The sequence below is a fragment of the Nicotiana sylvestris genome, chromosome 12, assembly GCF_000393655.2.
Source record: "Nicotiana sylvestris chromosome 12, ASM39365v2, whole genome shotgun sequence".
Taxonomy (NCBI): Eukaryota; Viridiplantae; Streptophyta; class Magnoliopsida; order Solanales; family Solanaceae; genus Nicotiana; species Nicotiana sylvestris.
In genome coordinates, this window is record NC_091068.1 from 34,619,304 (window position 1) to 34,636,769 (window position 17,466).

Here is a 17,466-nt window from a genome sequence, read left to right on the forward strand (position 1 = left end):
GGGAGTTGATTCTGAAGGAGGCCCATAGCTCGCAGTATTCCATCCATCCGGGTGCCGCGAAGATGTATCAGGATTTGAGGCAGCATTATTGGTGGAGGAGAATTAAGAAAGATATCGTGGGATTTGTAGCTCGATGTCTCAATTGTCAGCGGGTGAAATATGAGCATCAGAGATCGAGTGGCTTGCTTCAGTAGATAGATATTCCATAGTGGAAGTGGGAGCGGATCACCATTGATTTTGTAGTTGGACTCCCATGGACTTTGAATAAGTTCGATGTTATTTGGGTGATTGTGGATCGGCTGACCAAGTCCACGCACTTCATTCCTATGGGTACTACCAATTCTTCAGAGCGGGCAGAGATTTATATCCGAGAGATTATCCGCTTGCATGGCATCCCAGTTTTCATCATTTCAGATAGAGGTACTCAGTTTACTTTGTAGTTTTGGCGGGCCGTGCATTGAGAGTTGGGTACTCAGGTTGAGTTGAGCACATTTTTTCACCCTCAGACGGATGGGTAGTCCGAGTGTACTATTCAGATATTGGAGGACATGTTGCGCGCTTGTGTCATTGATTTTAGGGGATTAGTTTCTACCGCTCACGGAGTTTGCTTATAATAACAGTTATCAGTCGAGTATTCAGATGGCTCCATATGAGGCTTTATATGGGAGACAATTTAGATCTCCAATTGGTTGGTTTGAGATGGGTGAGGCTAGACTTTTGGGTACAGACTTGGTGCAGGATGCTTTGGACAAGGTGAAGGTAATTCAGGAGTGGCTTCGTATAGCACAGTCGAGACAAAAAAGTTATGCTGACAGGAAGATTCGTGATATGTCTTAGATGGTTGGGGAGAAGGTTCTACTGAAGGTTTCACCCATGAAGGGCATTATGAGATTTGGGAAGAAGAGTAAATTGAGTCCTAGGTTCATTGGGCCTTTTTAGGTGCTTCGGAGGATTGGGGAGGTGGCTTATGAGCTAGATTTTCTACCTAGCCTGTCGAGTGTACATCCGATATTTCATATTTCTATGCTCCGGAAGTATATTGGAGATCCGTCTCATGTTTTGGATTTCAGCAAGGTTTAGTTAGACAGTGATTTGACCTATGATGTGGAGCCAGTGGCTATTTTGGAGCGTTAGGTTCGAAAGTTAAGATCCAAGGATATAGCTTCAGCGAAAGTGCAGTAGAGAGGTCGACCCTTGGAGGAGGCCACTTGGGAGACCGAGTGGGAGATTGGAGCAGATATCCTCACCAATTTGAGGCTTCAGGTATGTTTCTTGACTCGTTCGAGGACGAACGTTTGTTTAAGAGGGGGAGGATGTAACGACCCGACTGGTCATTTCATGAGTTACTGCTCCATATCCCCATTTCTACTTCTTTATGTGTTATTCAGCTACATTTTATCGTATCGCCTTGTTTGGTTCAGGTTCGGAGTGGGGGTGTAGAGGAATATGACACTTAGTATATTTAGAGTAAGCTTAAGTTGGAAAAGTCAACTGGGTGTTGAGTTTTGTGTAAAAGGTCTCGGATGTAAATTCTGATGGTTTAGATAGCTTCATCGGGTGATTCGGGACTTAGGAGCATGATCGGAATGTATTTTGGAGGTCCGTGATAGATTTAGGCTTGAATTGGCGAAATTGGAGTTACTGGTTGGTAGTGAAATTTTTGATATCGGGGTCGGAATAGAATTCCAGGAATTGGAGTAGGTCTGTTGTGTCATTTTTGACGTGTGTGCAAAATTTCAGGTCATTCGGATGAGGTTTGATAGGTTTTTGGATCAGTTGCAGAATTCGGAAGTTTTAGAATTCTTAGGCTTGAATCCGAGGGTGATTTGGTGTTTCGATGTTGTTTAGAGTATTCTGAAGGTTGGAATAAGTTTGAATAGTAATATGTGACTTGTTCATGTTTTTGGATGAGGTTCCGGGGGCCTTGGGATGATTTCAGATGGTTATCAGAAAGTTTGGAAATTGGAGAATGCAATTGAAGTTGCTGGTTCTGTCATAACCGCACCTGCTGTTAGGGGACCACAGGTGCGATGATTGCAGAAGCGAGGAAAAGCCGCAAATGCAGTTGGACATCGCAGAAGCAGAAGCTGAGGGAAGAGTTAAGGCAATTTTTAACATGTTTTGCATTCAATTATATGTTATAAAACTAAGTAGTGTTGCAACAAAGTTTTATTTTGAACAAAATCAATTTTAGGAATGATTTTTTTGGAAGGATAAAGCGGAAGAAAATGCCATGTTACTAGTGGAATTTGAACCTTTTATCTAAACAAGTGTGTGGATAGTGAACTCGTGTTAGAAAGGATATGTGATTGTTATGGTTAAGCAAATTAGTCAAATTAGTGGAACGACGTAATTTCGAGAAATGACGGAGGAGGAGGAAGAGAGAAGTACCGGAAAGAGAGCTGGAGCTTCACTTGGAAGAGCAGAAAACAGTACTTTTGGGCTAGCCACTAAAATTACTTTTGGGCTATAAAATGTGTCTTGTAATTTTGGGCTACTGAATGTTATAGGTTTGGCCCGAGTGACTATAAATGATATTTGCTCTATATTATCCATTCTCTTCCGTAATAGATGACTTACTAGAGTGAAACAGAAGCTTTACGAAACCCCCAGAAAAGTAAATACACTTTGACGTACGTTACATATCAATCAAACATGTCTATTTATTAAGCCCTTTGATTGGTTAACATAAACTTGTTTAAGCTTTCAAATTAAAGCCAATCTATTGCACAGGTCAACCTTAAGCAATAGTAGGCCACAGAGTACACGTTGTTCCACCTTTTTCCTCTTTGAATTGTTCTTATGTTCCTTGCTATCTCTATTCTATAATATATGTCCTCGTTATTTCTTCAACAACAACAACAACAACCCAGTATAATCCCATTTAGTGGGGTCTGGGGAGGGTAGTGTGTATGCAGACCTTACCCCTACCCTAGGGTAGAGAGACTGTTTCCAAATAGACCCTCGGCATCCTTCCCTCCAAGAACTTCCCACCTTGCTCTTGGGGAGACTCGATCTCACAACCTCTCGATTGGAAGTGGGGGTTGCTTACCATCAGAGCAACCCCTCTTGTCTAGATATTTTCAGGAGACACAATCCTAAAAAAAAAAGGAAATTCTCTTTGTGTGTGTATTTATGTTGATTATTTTTGTCATTTACATGTCACACTTCCCATGTGCCATTTGAATCTCAAAATTAAGTTCTTTTTGACGTCAATCTTTTTGTTTACTTTTATATATTGTTCAAATGATGGTTATCAAGAACCATTCTTTATGTTATATATTCTTTTTGCAGGAAAATAAAATGGGAGAGATGTCTTGTAAACTGCTGTTGCAAATTATCGTATTTGTCTCAGTATTGTATCCTAAAGCATTGGTAAATGTAATGATTCTAAAGAAGTGAAGGAATGGTTTTGTTATCAAGAATGCGTGGACGCCTACCAGAATTTCTACGATCCGGAGCTTCTTAATTTTAAAATGATTGAAGAAAAATGCAAAAGGGGTGAAAGTTGTATCCATGTTCACCAGATCCTGATACAAAGAAGAGAGAAATCCATTATCCAAGAGAGGAATAGGCATCCATAATATGCTTATTAGTACTGACTATATATTATGCAAAATTATATACAACTGGCTGAAACTTCTGTACTGTTTCATTAAAGAATTTAGTATGTTAGAGAAGTGATATAAGTATTTATAAAATAATATGAGATGGCAATCCATATCATGAAAGAGAGAAATAGACATCAATATATATCTTTATTATAGCGCATTAATTTGTTGAACAACAACTTAAGCTAGCCCTAATGGCAGAACTTTTGACCACAAGGGTAAGGGCAATCTGTGTTCTGAAATCCACTCCCTTCATAGAACCAGTCTCCAACAGCTATTGCAATTGGCTGCAATAACGCGCGAGTTAATTAGTCTTACTGTTATATTGGAGAAACACAGGATATTGTTAAAAATTGAAAGAAAAAAAAAAACAAAAATGACCTTGTTACATAATGTTGGAGAGTTGTTGTACAACCAATAAACTTGTGTTTCTATGATATTGTGGGAATGGCAGGAGATTATGAAATATCCTATATTCGATGAACTTCCTCCTAATCCATTTAGCACATTTAAGAACTTCAACCTGTATTCTATAAATAAAAATAAAAAGATAGATAAATAGATAATGTGTATATACATATATTCAGTGCCTCTTGATATGTATCAGAAAATTTTGATCAACCCCATCAAATTAGAGATACTGACCATAAAGAATATTGAGTTGACTAGTTGCACATTCACTTATATGATTCTTGCAACTATCCCAAATACCTCGAGGATCAGCATCCTTGGGAACAAATTAAAGCTGTTGTTGATCTAATTTTCAAGAATTCAAAGGCAAAATCATTTTTAAATTAAAAGGAAATAAAAGAAAGCAACAATCTGTAAATTAAAGTTGGTAATCTTAGGATTATTTGTCTGACCTGCCAGGAATCGTGGGCCGAATTAATGATGAAAAGTGGTGTTCGAATATGTTGTGCTGCATACTGAGGGAAGAAGATCTACACATTTATCAAATTAAGGGTATTATTTTTGAGAAAAAATCATATGGTAAAAGGGCCAACAATAATAGAATATCTCTTACCAAACTTGGGTTTAACATTGTGGAGGTGCAAGATAGTGACAGGTTGATGATAGACCCCTAAATATTCAAAAGAATGAAGAACTGCTATCCTATATTAGGGGTTAATAATAATAGAAGAATTACTGTCCTATATTAGGGGTTAATAGTAATAATTAAATACAACTTAATCGACGAGTCTTACATGCAACGACACAACTCTCTCATATAGCTCTTTAATCTCCGGTTTACCAGCGATAGTGTTTCTGCATAAACTCATACAAAAGTTAGCTACAAAAAAGCAACACATGAAAGTTGTCAAGATTCATATAATATAATACTTACACATTAATAAAGAAACCAGCATCACAAATGCATTTTACTCTAGCATCTATTGGGAGGAAATATCTGAACTTGTCACAATTCAGAATTGCAGCCAACCCTACCCTCCCGCTGAAGTTCCGCTCAAGATAGCCTACCATAAAATAAATGTTGTATTTTTAAATTTCAGCCACTTACCAAGATATAAACCCACCAGTAAAATAAAAAAAGGAAAAATTAATCGTACATTTTTAGCATGTGACATTCCTTTAGCTAATAATTCCTCCACTATCGCCTTGAAAATTCTTGCCCCTCTATAGTGTAGATTAGTTGCCTGATACAATTAATTAGCATATTCCCTGTTAGGAACCTGAATATAAAATATGTAACACTTACAATATAGAGATTTTTTACTTACTAAATCAACTTCTTCAATATTACCCGTAAAAGATGTCCCCGTCGCACTACTTAACTTTGACTATGTTCCAATTAGAGAAATCTAAAAAGTTTGACATTTAATTAGGAGTTGATATTAAATTTTTAGAGAGGAAAAGATATATATGTGCAACTTAGTAGTATATACTTATATACCAGGATTCATGTCAGGGTCGTTGCTTAGAACTCCGGTGAAAGAACCGTTCAGAGGCATTCTTTTGGAAGATCCGATTGGCTCATTAGTACGATTGAGGCATTCTGAAACAATCGAACACCATCCACCTCCCTAAAAAAAAAATTTAGAGTTGGAGATTAATTAGAAAACAAAAAAATATTACTAATAATTTTAACCTCAAGGTGAAGAAGCCAATTCTGAACTCCCGAGCCAGTTCCACTGTGGAAACGGAATGCTGGTGCACTTCCATCCAAATAAACTGGCATATATTGAGAAAAAACATAAATTGTGTAAGAATATTATATAATATTTTAATATATAATTAATCCACTAGTATCTTAAGAAAGATAATTCTCACCTGCTTCCTTTTCCATCGCAGTTTCAAGAATGGTTATATTGACAACGAGCGTTTTGAGGGCTTCTGTTCGGTAAATACTCAACAGGAGAACTATTGAAACAAAAACGATTGTTAATTGTTTATTCCTTATTTATTACTAACTTTAAGTGTTGCACAAACTTAGAAAAAGAAAAGAAAAAGAGACTAGCTCAGTTTTTTATGATTGGCAATAGTACTAGATTACCAAACAGTAGTGCGTATATTGACGCCATGAGCGTTGGGAAGTGAACTTTTGCTTACGGAGCAAATTAATAAGAAGAAGATAAAGAGTGAGGAATATATGGTCTCTTGCAAAGAATTTAGGGGTGGTTGGGTAAGGATGTACAAGAATAATGTGGAATAAGGTATATTAGTAATGTATGAATTAGTAATGCATGTCCTAGTAATGCAAACATTAGTCACTACAAAAAAATGCCAAATTTGCGGCGGTTTTATTGAGGCGGTTTTTATAACCTCCGCTGTCTATAACAAATTGTGGAGATTTATTTACCCCGCAAATATATTAAATTTGCGGCCCTCCGCAATCAGCCCAATGTTTCCCTCGTTTTTTAATCGTTTCCCTCTCTTTTTCCCCCAAACCCCTTTCTCATTTTCACTTTTTTCATTTTCAGAAACCCACTCTCAGTTAATCACTTAATCAAAAATAGCCGAACAAAACTTAATCTCTTCCATTTCTTCTTCATTTCCTACGATTTCAAGCTCTCTGCTTTTCTTCAGCGCCTCATCTTTCTTCAGCGCCTCCTCTGTTGCAAAATGAAAGAGATATGAAAGAAAACTTCAGATTTATCAATCAATTGGATGTAAGTTTATTTGATTTTGCTCTTTCATACAAATTCCTCTTCGATTTTGCTTTGATTTTGCTCTTTCAGTCTTTGAATTTGCTTTTTTGTCTTTCTTTCTTCATGCATGTGGGTTTTTAGTTTATTTTCTCTGTTAATTTGGTAGAATCGGTGTATTTTGAAGAAATTTGGTAGAATCGGTGTATTTTGAATCGGCAAAAATTTGGTAGAATCCGCAGAAATTTGGTAGAATCCGCAGAAATTTGGTAGAATCGGTGTATTTTGAAGAAGGACATAACACTCTTTGCTGAAATCGAGATGCAAGTCCTCTTTCTCCTTTCACATTAGGTTCTAAAATTTAGGTTTTTTGTGTATTTTGTAGGTTAATTTCTGTGATTGATGTCTTAATTGAAATATTTCCTTTTGCTTGTGTATTTTAGAACTCCTGGGGACCTTCAGAGAAGACGCAATTGTCGTCGGCTGCTTTCCCTCTTTCTGCTCTACTTTGTGTTTGAATCAGTCTCAAGGTACATTTTTTGTTTTTTTGCAGGTTCTGGGCATTTCAGTTCAGGATAAGTTTGTGAATGGTCATTTAATTGTTCGTTCGTGGTCTGGTATAATCCTCTCTTTATTTGAGCACCTAGATTCTGTTTTCTTTGTGGTATCTGCTAATAGTGGTAGAAGCACTGAATTTCTCGAATCTTTGTTATTTAACTGTCTCCTGCCAAGAAAGATTATGTTCGGAATTCTTCTGCATACCAGGCATCAATAGCAATTGTTGTTATATTCGTAACATTTGGTTCTTCAGTATACAGAATTCTTGATTAGTACTACTATGTACTGGAAAATTTAGTGAAGGAAGCTGAATTTAAGCTGTTACTTTTGTCATTTTCTAATAATTTAAGGCATTATCAGAGAATATCAGCTCAGACATCTACCTCCATCTTCCTATATTGAACGGATTGTTGCATTTTGCTGATGTTTGACTCTATGTCCAAATAGTTTCTGCCTTGCTCGTCCACCATTATTAATGTTTCATGTCGTCTTTCTTTTGCTATTTTTGTTGTCATGTGGTATCAATTAGAGTTCACTTATGTACTAGGAGCCGATTGAATTATCTACGGAACGCACCATTAATCATCACATGTTTCCTTCAGAAAAATGGAAAAGTTTCTAGTTTTAGTTTTTTTAAGGGCCTTTAAATTTGTTGAATGTTCTTTTCTCACATACTGTTCATTTATATACTTCTGAAGACTCTGCTAGTTCATCATTATGTTTTTTATTTGGAACTTAATACTTCTTAATTCCATTTTGGAGATATAATTTGATACTATTAGAGTATAGTTCTCTTTCTTGATTTTACTGTTGATCTAGCTACTTAAAGAGAGCACAGGATGCAATATGCGCAAATTTTCCATAGTATTTCTTCCATTACAAATACTAAAATACATACTATTATTCCCTCCGTCCTATATTTGTTGTCTTGTTTCGCTTCTTTAGAGTCAATTTGACTAATCTTCAAATCTAAATTGGATTAGATCAACTCAATATTTTGAAACTAAAATTGGATATTCAAAAACTATACGAAAAGTACTATAAGTTGTAATTAAGTGTTGTTGGTTATATCCATAAGAATTAAGATCTACTAATTTCCAAGTATTGTCTAGCATGTTCCACTTAGGAATGCTTAACTTTAATTGTTTTATATGATTACATAGCAATATTTTCATATGCCATTTTTTATTATCTTACAAAATTTTATAATGTTATTGCGTTGATAGGTTACTAAATCGTCCTTTCTCATGGAAATATTGTAGGTTACAATACCTTCCAATGGATAAATCTTGGATTGGAATGCCTAGAAATACAACAAAGTATTTACTTGGTTTGAATCAGTTTCTAAATTTTGCATTTAAAAATGCTTCTATAGGAGATAGAATAAAATATCCGTGTCCTAAATGTGGTTTTGGGAAGTGGCAGACTAGAGAGATCGTGTACGATCATTTGATTAGCAAGCCATTCCCTCAAAATTATGTCACTTGGATTCTTCATGGGGAAACAGAAGTGTTGGAGAACTCTAGAAGCACAGAGGTTATCCCAGATGCACTGCTTCCTGAAAATCCTATGGAATTGTTGATAAATGAAGCATTCCCGGGTTTAAGGCATGAGGGCATTGATGCAGGTCCGTCACAAGTAGTTGGAGAAGAAGAAATATTAAATGATCTGCCTTCTTCAAATAACAAAGAATTTTTTGAGTTGCTTAGAGATGGAAGTGAAGAATTATATATGAAGGGTCCAAGTACTTGAAGCTAGAATTTTTGTTGAAGTTGTTTCACATAAAGTGTTTGTCTGGGTTAAGTAACAAGGGAATGACTATGATGCTAGATTTACTGAAGGATGCATTTGGATTTGCAAGGATACCTAATTCTTTTTATGAGGCCAAGAATACCATCAAAAAACTGTCTTGATTATATCAAGATAGATGCTTGTCCAAATGATTGCATGTTGTACTGGGGAGATGATGCTAATGAGGAAACATGCAGGCATTGTCATACTTCTAGATGGAAGCCAACTAAGAAGAACAACAATAATCACACGTCTACTATGAGAAAGAAGAAAAAGAAGCAAAAGATGCCCGCAAAAATTTTGCGTTACTTTCCACTAAAACCAAGGTTGCAGAGATTGTTCATGTGCTCCAAAATTGCAGAGCATATGAGATGGCATGTGAAAGATAGTAACAAAGATGGAATCATGAGGCATCCCAGAGATGGCGAGGCATGGAAGAGATTTGATACTACTTTTCCTGAATTTGCTTCTGATCCTAGAAATGTTCGATTAGGCCTAGCTAGTGATGGTTTCAATCCTTTTGGGATGATGAGTACTAATTATAACATTTGACCCGTGATTTTGGTTCCATATAACCTTCCACCTTGGTTGTGTATGAAACAACCAAATTTTATCCTCTCAATGATCATTCCAGGTCCACGTACGGTGGGGAATAATATATATGTATACCTACAACCGCTTATTAAGGAGTTGAATGAGTTGTGGTGTGAAGGTGTGGAAACTTTTGATTCATCAAAGAATGAAATGTTTCTAATGCGAGCAGCTCTTATGTGGACAGTTAGTGACTTTCCTGGACTTAAAATTTTATCTGGTTGGAACACACATACCAGTTTTGCATGTCCATCTTGTAATTTTGATATAGAACCTTGCCGACTTCGTCATAGTAGAAAGTGGTGCTTTATTGGTCATCGTCGGTTTTTGGCAAGAAATCATAAATTTAGATTGATGAGGCTTCATTTTTTTGGCAATACGGAAGAGAGAAACCCTCCAAGGAAGTTACCTGGGTCAGATATTTTGAATCAAGTGGAAGAAATTGATGTTACATTTGGAAAACCAGCAGAATTGAATGAAAGAAGAAAAGAAATCGACAAAACGGTACCGAGGAAAGTGCAACTCAACAATGGAGAAAAAAAAGCATATTCTTCAATCTTCCATATTGGGAATTCAACTTGTTGCGTCATAATTTAGATGTTATGCACATTGAAAAGAATGTGTTTGACAATATTATATACACTTTGCTACATGATAAAGACAAATCAAAGGATCATGTTGAGGCTCGAAAAGATCTACAAGATATGGGTATAAAGCGTGATCTTTGGCCAGATGAGAATGAGAATTGTCGGCTTGCTTCGTTTGCTATTCCAACAAATAAAAGAGTCGACTTTCTCAAAACTTTAAAAAATATCTCGGTGCCGGATGGTTACTCAAGTAATATCTCTCGTTGTGTTGATCTAGATAAAAAGAGGATATTTGGACTAAGAAGCCATGATTGTCATATCATTATGGAACAATTGTTGCCCATAGCAATTCGAAATGTGCTTCCAAATCATGTTGTTGCAGTCTTCGTAGAGCTTTCATCCTTTTTTAGACAACTTTGTTCGAAAAGCTTGAGCCTCTCGGACCTAGAAAAGCTACAAGATCGGATTGTACTCACACTTTGCCATTTGGAGATGTTGTTCCCTACATCCTTTTTTACTGTAATGGTTCATTTGACTGTCCATCTAGTGGATGAAGTAATACAAGGTGGACCGGTACATTATCGGTGGATGTATTTTGTTGAAAGGTAAAACATTACTTATTCAACATAATTTTAATCGATCTTATAATAGTAATTCAAAGTAAATACTTATTCTAATACCTTTTTATTTTGGTTATAGATTGTTAGGTCATTTCAAGTCCATTATAGGGAATAAAGCACAACCAGAAGGTTCCATAGCTGAGGGTTACATTGTTGAAGAAGCCCTAACTCTTTTTTCTCGTTATTTTGAGGATATTGAGTCGAGGGTAGATAGGCCTAAACGTGTAAACGATGGACCAAATCTTAATGAGGCTTCTGAAATGTCATCTATATTTCCTACACAAGGTAAACCCGTCGGAGGTTCTAAAACATTCACCTTGACTCAACTTGAGAAGACTCAAGCTCATCGATATGTGTTACTTAATTGTGCAGCAGTAAAGCCGTTTATTAGGTAAGAAAAATAAATTAATTTAAATTTTTACAAAAACTTTGAGTGAAGTGATTAAAATTGATACAATAAACTTCTTTTGTAGTGAATTTAGGGATTACATAAGAAGGAGTTCAAGAGGCCGGAGACCTTCGATAACCGAAGTAGAAAGGAGAGTTAATAAAGAGTTTCCTGATTGGTTTCCAAAGAGAGTGAGTGAAAATGCATGTCTATGCTTAATTAATTTTCTTGTTTTAACTTTGAATATTTGACAAAAATAATTTTGTCTATTTAGATTATGAATCCAGATATAGCAAGCACAATCTCTACTGATTTGGAGTTTCTAGCACAAGGTCCATGTCCAGATGCGAGAAGGTTTACTACTTATAACATTAATGGATTCAAATTCCGGACATTGTCTAGAGAACAAGGATCACAAACTCAAAATAGTGGAGTTTTTCTTACCTCTGACACCTCTTGTATTGCATCTAACGCTGACAGAAATGCGAGGCAAGCAGACTTGCCATATTATGGGAAGTTGGAAGATATTATTGAGCTTAACTATTATGGCCAGTTTAAGGTTGTGCTCTTCAAATGCAAGTGGGCTGACACTACTCGAGATAGAGGGTTCAAAAGCGATGCTTGGAATTTTAATTGTGTTAATTTTTCTAGATTGATTCACATCGGTGATCGTGAGGAGCATGATCCTTATATTGAAGCATCTCAAGCAAATATGGTGTACTATGTTAATGATGAAACTGATGAAGGATGGAGTGTGGCTGTACATTTAAAGCCAAGAGATTTGTTTGATATGGGAGAGATTGATGAAGGAGAAACATACGAGAATGAGCCATTCCAACAACAAGAATTTGAACAATTTTTTGATGTTAATTATGAAAATGTTCAACTTGCAATAGAGGAGCATATGTTTGAATAGGAACAATTTTTTTATGTTTATCAAGTTGAAGTGGATGTCAATGGTGAAGAAATCTTTGTTCTTGTGAATGTTGGTATAGACAATCGCCTTTTCATTCTGTGTTTAGTCCTTTCAAATTTCAAGTATGTAACTTTCAAATTTCAAGATTACTCTGTTTAATCTTCTCAATCAAATGTTGAACAAAGAGAGGATTCTTGAATGCTTTTGCCATAAAGATTACCATATACTTTTGCCTAGTCTTACTATTCTGTAACCTCTCTTTAACAGTAGCTAGTTAGCTTTCTGGGCTATCTTGTTGTTGTTTTAGACTCTGGACTTCCATTTTCAATGTGTTTTGATCCTTTTTCAGCTTCTCTATCCATTATGGATTAATGTGATGTGTTGTGTATGAGAGAGATATCCAGAATTAAATGCTGGATTCAAGTTGGCAGATTTGTGCATGTTTGCTTATGATGATTTCTGTTAGAGCACATCCAAGCACACTTTCCGTATGATAATTTAAAACTCAACCTTGCATCAAAAGTATGATTTACCACAGGCTGTGAAGAAATCATCTGGTATAGGACCATCTGGTGAAGAAATCATCTAGTATAACTATAAGTCTTAGCCAATGCTTTTCTTTTATTGCTTGCAGGTATGCCGAAGCCCAAGCGTTACGAGAACTTCCAGAACACCTTTCAGTCAGCACCTACATCACAAGGTGTAGCACAACCTTTATCAACAACTCAATCAGCACCTTCGCATTTTGATGATCCACCACAGCTGACTTCATTTATTCAACCGACAACACGACCAACACCTTCAGGTCATGTTGCAGCAAATCCGATTCAGTCAGATCAGACCACAACACAGCAGGTTCCATCAGCCCGGGCCGCGTCACAACAACCACCATCTAGAAAGCGTAGTAGACGTGTGTCTTCACAACATTGGACTGTAGATGCAATAGGTATGCTAAGCTTCTTGTTTTTATGGGGTTTGGTTTTGATTTTCCGTGATATTTTCCCTTGTTGAAACTGTTTTTGCCGACTTGATCATCAACCTTAACAGAATTCTTGTCTTTACTGGGCTGCTACTTTTTATCTATTGATTTAGAAGTCAGTTTTATTGGCTAAGGCTTTACATTCTCTGATGATGACTGCTGTGCTACTTCATATTGTGGAATATTTCTGAATGCACATATGAGTGCACATAATTTATCTATAACAAAAGAAAGAAGCATCTCCTTATTATATACACCAATCATAGCCTTCTTTTCTCTTTTCTCTTATCTTCTTTGTTTGAGCTCCATAACAATTATATACAGTTTTTACCTTCAATTAGTTTCTACCTCATGAATTATTTTCACAAAGACCTTAATTACTAATTAATTAATATCTACGTGTCATCTACTCAAAGACAACCTGATTGACTGTTGCTTTCATTATTATCTTTTAAGATTCGCAAGGAGCTAGCAAGATACTTAAAGTGAAGAAAAGGGACGTGTTAAATTTATCTAATGAAGAACGTATTGTGGTTGATTTTGGCGACACAGATTCTCCCATTGGTGAAGGACAATGCGTTCTTATAGGCTTTTGCGGAATTTTAGCAACCGACTGCTCCATTTTTCCAATTCACTTTGAGAAATGGCCGGATATACCTGTGACAACCTTCAACCGTTGTTATGATCGATTTATAAAGGTATTACTGAGGCATACAATATCTATGTTTTATGCCATTGGACTGTATTGTTGCATGTAATAATTATCTAACCATTGGTTTATTCTTGAAGCCTCGATTTTGTTTTAGGACAACTGAGTCAAATGCAAGACGATATGTTTATAATTCTATGTGTAAGAAGTGGGGCGCAAAAAGGCTAAAGCTGTTTGATAAGGTCTATGATCCACTTAAGAACAGAGCTGAGATAATGGATAGTGTTCCACTAGGGATTTCACCGGATCAATGGATTTCTTATGTTGATTACCGCTTTAAAGAAAAAACACAGGTATTTATTTCAATGCTTCAACTTTTAATTACTAAGTTAAACTGTTTGATTAGAATAAAAACCAAGTACGAGTAAGTATTTACTCATATATTCTGTGGAATCTAGCAAATTCCCTTGTTCTCATTCTTTTCCAGGTATTTTTACATTTATCTGGACAGACAAGGAATGTTGGTTATACATTTTTTTCTTTTCTTTTCTTTTTTTGCTCCAAGTGATAAGTTTTTGGAGATTGTATGTATTGCCTTGATGTGTAAGTTAGTGTAAACAAAGATTTTATATAACAGTACCATTCTTCATTTGCCGGTACTACTTTTCAGTAGCCTTTCATAGCAACACCAAATCTACTCAATCTGTGAGCCTATTAATGTATAAATCCAACTCCTCACCTTCATTTGCCGGTACTACTATCTTTCCCTTTTCATGTATAAATCCAACTCCTCACCTTCTTGAGCATATTAATTAGTGAATAAATATTTTTTTTCTCTTGCCATAGTACGTAGATGGGGCAACCCAAGTAAACTAATAGTGAGACTTTTTCTGAAAACCTGTTACAGCTTACACTTTTCTTCTTGTAAATCAATATATATGGAGTCTTTCCTTGCATTATGTCTGTTTGGTTGATTTTTTTTTGGTATCTTTTTGTAAGGAAACTTGTAAAAGAAATGCTGAAATTCGGAAGAAACAAACTGTTTCACGTATCGGTGGCTCCAAACCTAACTCCAGAAGAAGGGCTGAAATGGAAATAATTCATTTTGGATACTTTAATTAAACTAGCATTTATTCCTAGTTAATTAAGTTAATGCGAATTTGACCTTTTCATTTATAGATGGCTGAGACTGGACAAAAGCCTGGACGAGGACAGCTTTATCTCGCTACACATAGGAACGAAGATGGATCATATGTTAATGAGGCGGCAAAAGAGATATGTGTAAGACTCTCATTTCTCCAACATTTTCTTGTATGAGTACTCCTTGCTTTTGGTGTGTAATGTATGACGGTCTTCGCATAAAAGTTAGGATTTTTCCATCTTTTCTTTGGGCTCTATTTGCACTCCTGGGGATCATGTCTATGATTGACATCAACTTTTCTATGGCAAGAAGTGTTAAACTCGTAATCCTCGTTGGTGATGTTTTCTCCTGTAGTATCAGCTAAGACACTAAGAGATACAGATATTTATTATAGTTGACACGAGCTTAAAAGTGATTATCTATTACAGATAAACTGTTTCGAAGTGGCTGAGCAAAGCTAAAGACACTACAATTACTAATAGAGGGGGATTTTAGGCCTGTGCTCCATGGTACAAACTGAAATAAAATCTAACTAATATAGTGATTTACTGATTTGTCATTCCCTGGGTAAAGAATGAAAACTAAAAGACATCTGAAGCTTTAGTTTTTTCTTATTTCTCTTTGTAATTCTCACACAAGCAGGAAAACTGCCATCCTTTTTATACATCTCGTAGTAGGCAAATCTGTATCACGTTCGTGTTGTTTAATTCATTTGCTTGTACAATAACAGTTGTGAGTACACGACTATTTGTTAGCTAGCACGTAGATATAGGGTAAAAAAGTTCAGCTGAGATATGTTACTTCTTTTTTTCTGTTTCAATTCAAACAATTTGGACAATTTTTATTGATTAAAATTGGTTCTTATGTGTCACGAAAATGCTACTACTACAATTTTTCTGTGTTGGGCACAGAGCACTAGCATTTCTTGCTTGAGCCTCTTTGCTATGCATTTCCATGGGAAATTGTGATGAGAGTAATATTATGTCGATGGTTCTATCAGTGAAATGGGGTATAAATAGGAAAATTTTGGTAGATGAGCAAGAACTAAAGTACGTACGTACTTTCTTTGAAGTAGCATAGGTAGGAGAAAAGTCGGCTGACTTAGGCTAACCATTGTGGACTATTTCTTTGAGATTTGAAGATTCAGAAGATTCCTTACTGTTGTTACTGTTATTGGAGCTCCTTTTTGTTGTTGTATTTCTCTGTTGTTACCTTGGAATCTCCCTCCTCTATGCATTCTTTCATTTTCTTGTCTTTGGTTTCTTCTTCTGCAACCCTCTGAAAGATGTCCACCATGATGTCTCTTTTCATCTAAAAGATCAAGTTTTTATTTCATAGCTTGCTTTTCTATGTGTAGCTAACTTGTCAATCACTGATTGAAGTAAGGACACTTGCTTTTGGTGTGTAATGTATTTGGGAAAAAATTGAACTAGCATTGACCCAAAGCACCAGGGATGAGTCTGAAATTTCTCCAAATGATGTTGTTTGTAAGGTGTTGGGAAAAGAGCACTCTGGAAGGGTAAGGTGCTTAGGATTAGGAGTTGTTCCTAGTAGAGCTTTTAGACAAACAAGACATCGCTATAGTGATTTGAATGCTTCAAGTTATAATAATGGTTCATGTTCTTCCCAATGCCAAGAGAAGTACAATCAAATGTTGAATGCTCACAATCAAAGCCAGGAGAACTACAGAGAAATGATGAATGTTAACACTCAAATGATGAATGCTTTTAAGGCGTATATGATAATGAAAGAAGGGAAGATACCCGAAGAATTTGCAGGGATATTTGTTTCTCCTCATTCAACGGTAAGAATAGTTGATAACTTTCTTATTTAATTTTGTAAAGTATGATTGTTCAGTCCAAGTATAATTAGTTATAGGATATTGTTGAGGTACTTTTTTTTAATTATATTTTCTTTTGATTGTTTTGTAGCCAAGTGATGCGGCTAGCGGATCCATTTTACCCACGGATATAAGATCATCCGGTGAAAGTAATCCTAACGACAACCATTGAAGTTGCTTGCAAATGTATTAGATAATTAAGTATCGTACTCGATTGAATGATCATAGTAGATCTTTTGTCCATAATGGTTGGAGTGAATGTTATGTTTAATGTTAGTTTTAAGACTTATAATATTGATGTTTTGTGTTTAATGGTTGGAGTTGTTATGTTTAAAGCAAATTTTTGAGACTAATGTATTGTGGTTTATTAATATATTGATGTTACTTGATTCCACTAAGCAATTTATATAATTTGTTGATGCTTCATTATATTAATGTAATTGAAATTGGAACAGTTATGGAGTAACATTATATTGCAGAAAAAGGTTATAACTGCCGCTATTTAACATATGATAATATTGTGTTATAAAATTTGTGGGGGTTAAATAAAGAAATTGAGGGGGTTTCAGACCTCCGCTATTTGTTTTAATAAGCAACAACCAACTACCAAATTGCGGAGGTTATACTGTCGTCAAATATCCGCCGCTATATGATAACGGCGGTCTGTCAGAAAACCCCCGCAAATTGGTTG

General features: G+C 35.8%; 2 protein-coding genes and 1 pseudogene across 8 annotated transcripts; 2 read left to right on the forward strand and 1 right to left on the reverse strand.

The window, feature by feature from the left end:
• Nucleotides 1-3,821: 3,821 nt before the first annotated feature.
• On the reverse strand, nucleotides 3,822-6,151 carry LOC104225507 (pectin acetylesterase 8-like; annotated as a pseudogene).
• Nucleotides 6,152-6,466: 315 nt separating this feature from the next.
• LOC104225506 (uncharacterized) lies at nucleotides 6,467-17,173 on the forward strand. 7 transcript variants are annotated; one of them, XR_011404217.1, is made up of 9 exons: nucleotides 6,467-6,739; nucleotides 7,269-7,332; nucleotides 8,536-8,592; nucleotides 12,801-13,112; nucleotides 13,602-13,843; nucleotides 13,935-14,147; nucleotides 14,974-15,075; nucleotides 16,293-16,739; nucleotides 16,867-17,173. XR_011404217.1 is itself a non-coding variant. In XM_070164889.1 (9 exons), exons 1-9 carry the CDS (start codon nucleotides 6,704-6,706, stop codon nucleotides 16,945-16,947), a joined length of 1,269 nt encoding a protein of 422 aa, XP_070020990.1. In that variant the 5' UTR covers nucleotides 6,470-6,703; the 3' UTR covers nucleotides 16,948-17,173. The 7 variants fall into 7 exon arrangements, 6 of the variants coding, with proteins under 6 accessions (XP_070020990.1, XP_070020987.1, XP_070020992.1 ...); XM_070164889.1 differs by having other exon boundaries at nucleotides 6,470-6,739; nucleotides 16,578-16,739; XM_070164886.1 differs by having other exon boundaries at nucleotides 6,472-6,739; nucleotides 16,428-16,739.
• LOC104225505 (uncharacterized) lies at nucleotides 8,599-12,790 on the forward strand. The gene is made up of 4 exons (XM_009777323.1): nucleotides 8,599-10,847; nucleotides 10,942-11,253; nucleotides 11,336-11,441; nucleotides 11,525-12,790. The coding sequence occupies exons 1-4, from the start codon at nucleotides 10,258-10,260 to the stop codon at nucleotides 12,164-12,166; spliced, it is 1,650 nt and encodes a 549-aa protein (XP_009775625.1). The 5' UTR covers nucleotides 8,599-10,257; the 3' UTR covers nucleotides 12,167-12,790.
• Nucleotides 17,174-17,466: the final 293 nt, after the last annotated feature.

Excerpts from the sequence above, each read along its gene's own strand:
- LOC104225505 (XM_009777323.1), top strand. The coding sequence starts at position 10,258 with ATGCACATTGAAAAGAATGTGTTTGACAATATTATATACACTTTGCTA. Across the intron at positions 10,848-10,941 it reads TGGATGTATTTTGTTGAAAG|ATTGTTAGGTCATTTCAAGT; the intron begins GTAAAACATTAC and ends TTTTGGTTATAG. Across the intron at positions 11,442-11,524 it reads CTGATTGGTTTCCAAAGAGA|ATTATGAATCCAGATATAGC; the intron begins GTGAGTGAAAAT and ends TTGTCTATTTAG.
- LOC104225506 (XM_070164886.1), top strand. The coding sequence starts at position 6,704 with ATGAAAGAAAACTTCAGATTTATCAATCAATTGGAT. Across the intron at positions 14,148-14,973 it reads GCTTTAAAGAAAAAACACAG|ATGGCTGAGACTGGACAAAA; the intron begins GTATTTATTTCA and ends TTTCATTTATAG. Across the intron at positions 16,740-16,866 it reads TTGTTTCTCCTCATTCAACG|CCAAGTGATGCGGCTAGCGG; the intron begins GTAAGAATAGTT and ends ATTGTTTTGTAG.